The 5,612-nt window shown below is 57.1% G+C and overlaps 1 protein-coding gene and 1 long non-coding RNA gene across 4 annotated transcripts in view; both read right to left on the minus strand.

Annotated features, from left to right (window-relative positions):
* Positions 1-2,079: 2,079 nt before the first annotated feature.
* Positions 2,080-3,476, minus strand: LOC110596435. The gene is made up of 2 exons (XR_002482459.1): positions 2,291-3,476; positions 2,080-2,258 (listed from the first exon to the last, which is right to left on the minus strand). It is a non-coding gene; the product is annotated as an uncharacterized LOC110596435 (long non-coding RNA).
* Positions 3,477-4,737: 1,261 nt separating this feature from the next.
* The window catches only part of LASP1 (LIM and SH3 protein 1), a 43,000-nt gene continuing 42,125 nt past the window's right edge, over positions 4,738-5,612 (minus strand). For 2 of the 3 annotated variants that reach the window (XM_008066812.2, XM_008066811.2), the window contains one exon: positions 4,738-5,027. In XM_008066812.2, the coding sequence (XP_008065003.1) occupies positions 4,854-5,027 (174 nt within the window). In that variant the 3' untranslated portion in view covers positions 4,738-4,853. The remainder of the gene's footprint in view (positions 5,028-5,612) is intronic. The other variant, XM_021716978.1, reaches the window with a different exon arrangement.

Consider the following 5,612-nt stretch of genomic DNA (forward strand, 5'->3'; position numbering starts at 1 on the left):
GCGTGCTACCACACCCGGCTGATTTTTTGATTTATTGTAGAGATGAGGTCTCGCCAAGTTGCCCAGGCAGATCTTGAACCCGCAGGCTCAGGCAGTCCACTCACCTCAGCCTCCCAAAGCATGGGATTACAGGTTGAGCCACCGAGCCCAGCTTGAAAGCTTTTAAACATTCCCCTTGATGGGGGAAGGTCGTTAAGGTGACTGGGTGGTGGTCTGCTCTGCATCATCATGAAGGGGCAGGTACTGATGTCAGGTGATGGAGGGCAGGCAGTAGGTAGGTTAGTCACGGATCGCTGCCATGGTGATGGGGTCTGTGCCACCAAGGTCATGAAGGGCTCATTAGGTTAACCTGAGTCTTGTGGGTGGAGGCAAATACTTGAAATAGAAAAGCTAATTAACACAAAACAAGCTGGGGAGGGGGTTGTAAACAATTATCAATAGCTACCTCTGAGAAATCTGTTCTGTCGTTGGCTAGTGATTAGAGAGGGTAAGTTAACTGCTAGAAAAACATGAGATTTAGGCAAAGTTAAAATGGCTGCTCACTGGGTGTATTAAATTCATGTTATGTCCTTTCACCCCTAAAAGTAGGCTTCCCTCTCCCGACCAAACCTCTCTGAAGGTGAATTACGCCTCCTGGGGAGGGGGGTCTGCAGCTCTAGGATCCTGGAGGAGGAGAACAGAGGTAAGTTTTGCCAATGAATTCCCTCCTACTGGGAAAGCTGAGCCGGCCAGCGCCTTTGCAGGGGAAGCAGGTGTCAGTATTGCCTTTCATTTCGCCACCTGGTGCTGCCTGGAAGATGCCCCACGCTGTTTCCCTCCGCCGACTTGGCCGGCGCTCAGCTCCGGGAAAGCCCTTCCCTCTCCACCTACTGCTGCCCTGATCTCAAAAATGCATTGATTCCCAGCCCCAAGTGGGAACCGTCCATCTGCACGGCGCTGGACCTGAGGCCGGCTGGCAGCACCAATGGGAGCAAAGGGGCTGGAGTCTTCCCAGCCCTGCTGAGCAAGAGAGGCCACCTGGTCAGAGGCCACAGACCCTGGGCCCCTGGAGCAAAGCACGGAGCACAGGAGGCATGGATCCGACAGCTGCCAAGGGCATGGGCACACGGTCCACCTTGGCGAGGTTACAGGACTGTGAGCATCACACAGGGGGCCTGGGATGCCCAGCTCTGCCACTTCCACCAAGCCACTCCACCCTGGATTTTTGTGGGCCCCATTCACAAAATGACATGCAGGTAGTTAGTGCTCTCACGGGGCTGCTGGGAAGATGGAAGGAAAAACATGCGTTGTTTTTGTTTGAGCTGGGGGTCTCACTTTCACCCAGGCTGGAGTGCAGTGGCATGATCATGGCTCACCACAGCCTCCACCTCCTGGGCTCAGGCGATCCTTCTGCCTCAGCCTTCTGAGAAGCTGGGACTGGAGGCATATGCCACCACACCAGCCCTTTTGTTTTGTTTTGTTTGTAGAGATGAGGTTTCGGACTCCTGGGCTCAAGTGACCCTCCTGCCATGGCCTGTTAAAGGTCACATTCACAGGGCACTGCGAATGGTGCTCTGAGTTGCCAGGCCAACTTGCAGACAGCTCTATCCAAATCTTGTGCCCCTGCGGAACATTCTGCCAGCTCCTTCCTCAAGGGCGTGCTGAGCTCCTGTTATCTGCTCGGCAGTGGCAGATCTCTGGAACTGCACCCAAGGTGAGCCCATTCATTAATTTCACGAGTACTTGTTGAGCAGAGTCTCATCACCCCGCTGAGTGCACTGGCTTGTGGGGAGACAGACGCATGACTGAGGAAGTGAGACAATCAGAGATGTCGCGCCCAGGAAAGTTTCTGGGAGTGCCACCAGGCCGGGCAGGCAGGAGAGAGCGGGTAGAGCTAGGAGGTTGGTGGGAAGCAAGTTCTCAGCAAGGAGGAAGTAGGTACCTGGCAAACTGTCCTAGGCTTCCGGGCTAGTCATCTCTCCCTGAAGGGCAGCAGAGCTCCCAGGCGGGCAACAGGCCAGTGTCCCCAAGTAGACAGGACACACATACATACAGGACACACATACACAGCCACACCTCAGAGCCAGAGAGGAAACACAGTCCGCAGGTAAAAATTATACTTTTATTTGAGTCACCAGGAGAAAGATTCACTTGTGGTTCAAGTCAAATGTTCAGAATCATAACAGGTCAGAGAGATTTGATCCCGAGCACAGGCCCACCAGGGAGGGGACCAAAACAGACTGAAATAAGACAACCCCATATAAAAAGATGAACGGTGGCTCCACACACGTGTACACACACACACACACACACACACACACACACACACACACACACACACACGGATGAAATGTCTGGACAGAGGCAAATTTCACACGGTCATTTCTGTTTCTTTTTAAATACAGGTTGTGGGGCGGTGTTTTGTTTTGTTTTCTTCCAGCTTTAAAAAAAGGCCCAAAAGTGCATATGTGAGGGGGGAAAGGCAGAAATGAAGCAATAGTTTTCCCTGGAGGGACACAAGGGGAGAAAACAGGAAGCAGTTTTGGGAGAATTCCCTTTCTCACCAGCAGGCTTCCTGCGTTTTTGTGATTGGTCCACAAGAGTTGAATTCACATTCCAGCTCTGACGGGGTCTTCTTTCCTGGGGCTCGATTGGCTGAAAGACCTCTGGAACTGTACAAAAGCCCAGAGACCCAGCCCAGCCCTCAGGGTCCTGTGCTCTCCTAGAGATGGGTGGTTGTGGTAAGGGACAGGGACGCCCAGCAGCCCTGGGTCCCTCAGCACCAGTGAGACGGTCCCTCCTCCCTCTGGGGGTAAGAAAAAGGCCCCTATTTTTAGGACGGGAGGAGCGAGATTCCAGGGACTGGCCCGCCTTGTTTGGGAAGGAAAATTCAGCAGAGTGACCACAGGCTGCTCCAGGCCCTCCTGGGGGCGGTGGCGCTCCACCCACCATCCCCACGCCCCTGGCCACAGGTCCCCCAGCTGGATGTGTTCCTGGCCTTTGGTCCCCAAACCCACATTGTGCTTTGAGATTGGGAGGCAGCCAACCGCATCAGCGCCTCCCCAGGGGCTCCCGACTGCTTCCCCAAGAGGTTCTGTGTCTTCCCAGTCTCCTAGTTGCCCAAGAGAAGACACCCCCCTCCCGCACCCAGGCTGGGGCCACAGGAAAAGGGCTCCGCCAGGCAGGGACTTTCCTCAACCTCTGATTTGGGACAGATACTCCTAAGTCAACCAAAAAGCAGTTGTCAAAAACACCCACGACAAGGACCTGACTGCTAAACAGGCCAACGCCTTCAGGCCCGTCCCCCTGGAGGGACCAGGTGTCCACCACCTGGTTGGACTCAGGGTGAAGATGGGAAGGGGAGAGCCTGATGAGTCAAGTCAGGCTGGGGTCGTCCCAGCCACCGCCGAGTCGAGGAGGAGCTTGGATATAGCACCGTCTCCCTCCTTGGCCTCTGCTTCCAGTTCTGCAGCCCTGGGACCCTCTCCCTTGCTTCAGGGGCTTCCTGGGAGTGAGGGGGACATCCAGAGGGGGACAGCCCAGGTGAGGCACCCACAGTGTGGGTGACACGGGGTCCTTCTGGCACCCTATTCCGCAGCCTCACACAGAGGTGAAGGGAGAGAATCTGCCTGGAGCTACGAGGCTGCTCCCCACCCCTGCGAGCTGCAGGCCTGACGCGGCCCTCACCAGCTCTTCACCTCTGCCTGGCACACAGCAAAGGGCAGATGGGAGGCTCCCTCCACTCAAAGATGGGGCAAGGAGGGGCTTCCCTCCCAAGAAAACCAGAACCGCTCCCACAGGGCCCTCCTCTCTCACTGTGGGTTTTGAGGACGGTATCAGGGAAGGCGGCTCTGTGTCCCTTCACACCCTCACCTGCACACAGGCCCAGACACCTGCAGACTAGCCCCACCCACCTGCACGCACTCGCCTATCAGACACCTGCAGACACACACGCCTGCCCTACACGCCAGGCCTTGGCAACACAGGGGCCCACCTGGAGATAGGCAGGGGCGAGGAAGCCAGGCAAGGCCCCGAGACATCCTCCCAGGAGGGGAAAGGAGGCCCCTTTGGGGCCTCAGCACCCAGCCCAGGCGGCAAGGTCCCCAGAGACTGGGGCTGACAGGAGAGAACACCCTGCTCCCTCTCCCTACGGCCGTCCCCAGAATTAAGAAAGGCAAGAACGGGACCCCAGCTGTGCTTCCTGGGGAGCTCTGCACCCACCGCAGGTCTGCGTGGGCAGGAGGGCAAATCACAGTGTGAGAAGAAATGCCTGGGGGGTGGGGCGCGCTCCAGAGCTGGGACTCCACTGGGCTGTCCTGGACCCAGGAGGGTGGGAGACCCCCGGAGGTCCAGCAGCCCTTGCTGAGAGGGAGGGAGAGAGGGGGGTCGAGCCCCTCCACTGATCCCTATGCAACAGCAGAGGCCCCATCCCCAGCCTGGGGACAGAGGGGTGGATCCCATACTCTGGGGGCCCTGGGAGTCTGGGGCTCACCACAGCTCTGGAATGTGTGGGTGTGTGAGGGGTTGGGCAGGAGGACGTGTGAGGGGGAACAGAGAGGCAGGTGAGAAGGGGAGCCATCAGGCCTCCCAGCCCAGTCCAGCCCCACCCCGAAGGCCTCTCCCTCCCCAGAGGCCCACACCTGTTCCATCCAGAGAGAAAACCAAGAAGTTGGTCAAGGGAAAAACCTGCCGGAGGAAGGAGATCGCGGCAGTGGCAGAAGAAGGCTTCAGTTGGCAAAAGAAGCTGGAGGAGAGGTGGGAATCACAAGCAGTGGCAGATTTTTAAAAACAGAGACACTGAAGGGTGGACGGGCCGCGCCCAGGACGGATGCGATGCCGTGGAATGCGCTGAAGATGAGTGGGGCCCACGGGGTTCAGATGGCCTCCACGTAGTTGGCTGGCAGCATCCCCGTGTCGCCGGTGCGCTCCACCGTGCCGTACATCCAGCCGTCATCGATCTGCTGCACGTTGATGATGGTGTCTCCATCCTGGAAGGAGACCTCATCCTCGTCCGCGGCGCTGTAGTCGTACACTGCGCGGTACCGCTTCTGTAGGGGGAGTGCAGTCAGCCAGGCCAGACGCGGCCTCGCCTGGGGCTGAGCATTTCTTCCTAACTCTCCAGGGTCCTGGAGCAGAGCCCGAGGGAGCAGTGAACCCCGGGATGGGGCTCCAGGCTCTGCCATGGAGCTTCTCACCTGTGCCTCACTTTCAGAGGGTAATCGGTCTTTCATAACGCACCTGGCTTCAGCTGAGGGTCAGACGCAGGGCAGGGACTAAAGTCACAAGGCGGGGTAGTGTCTAAGAATATGACATGCCCTATATGCCACTATTTGTATTATTATAAGCACCAGTGTTTTCTTTTTTAAAGACAGGGTCTTGCTGTGTTGCCCAGGCAGGATACCATGGAATAATCACAGCTCACCGCAGCCTCAAATTCCTAGGCTCCAGCAATCCTGCTACCTCTGCCTCCCAAGTAGGTGGGACTACAGGCATGCACCACCATCCCTGGCTGATTTTTTCTTTTTTTTGAGTTGGGGTCTCACTCAGTTGCCCAGACTGAAGTGCAGTGGCCACTCCTGGCCACTGCAGCCTCGCCTGCTAGCCTCCGGCAATCCTTCCGCCTCAGCCTTCCG

The sequence above is a fragment of the Carlito syrichta genome, unplaced genomic scaffold (assembly GCF_000164805.1).
Source record: "Carlito syrichta isolate Samal-C Ts95f unplaced genomic scaffold, Tarsius_syrichta-2.0.1 Scaffold309114, whole genome shotgun sequence".
In the NCBI taxonomy this organism is placed as follows: Eukaryota; Metazoa; Chordata; class Mammalia; order Primates; family Tarsiidae; genus Carlito; species Carlito syrichta.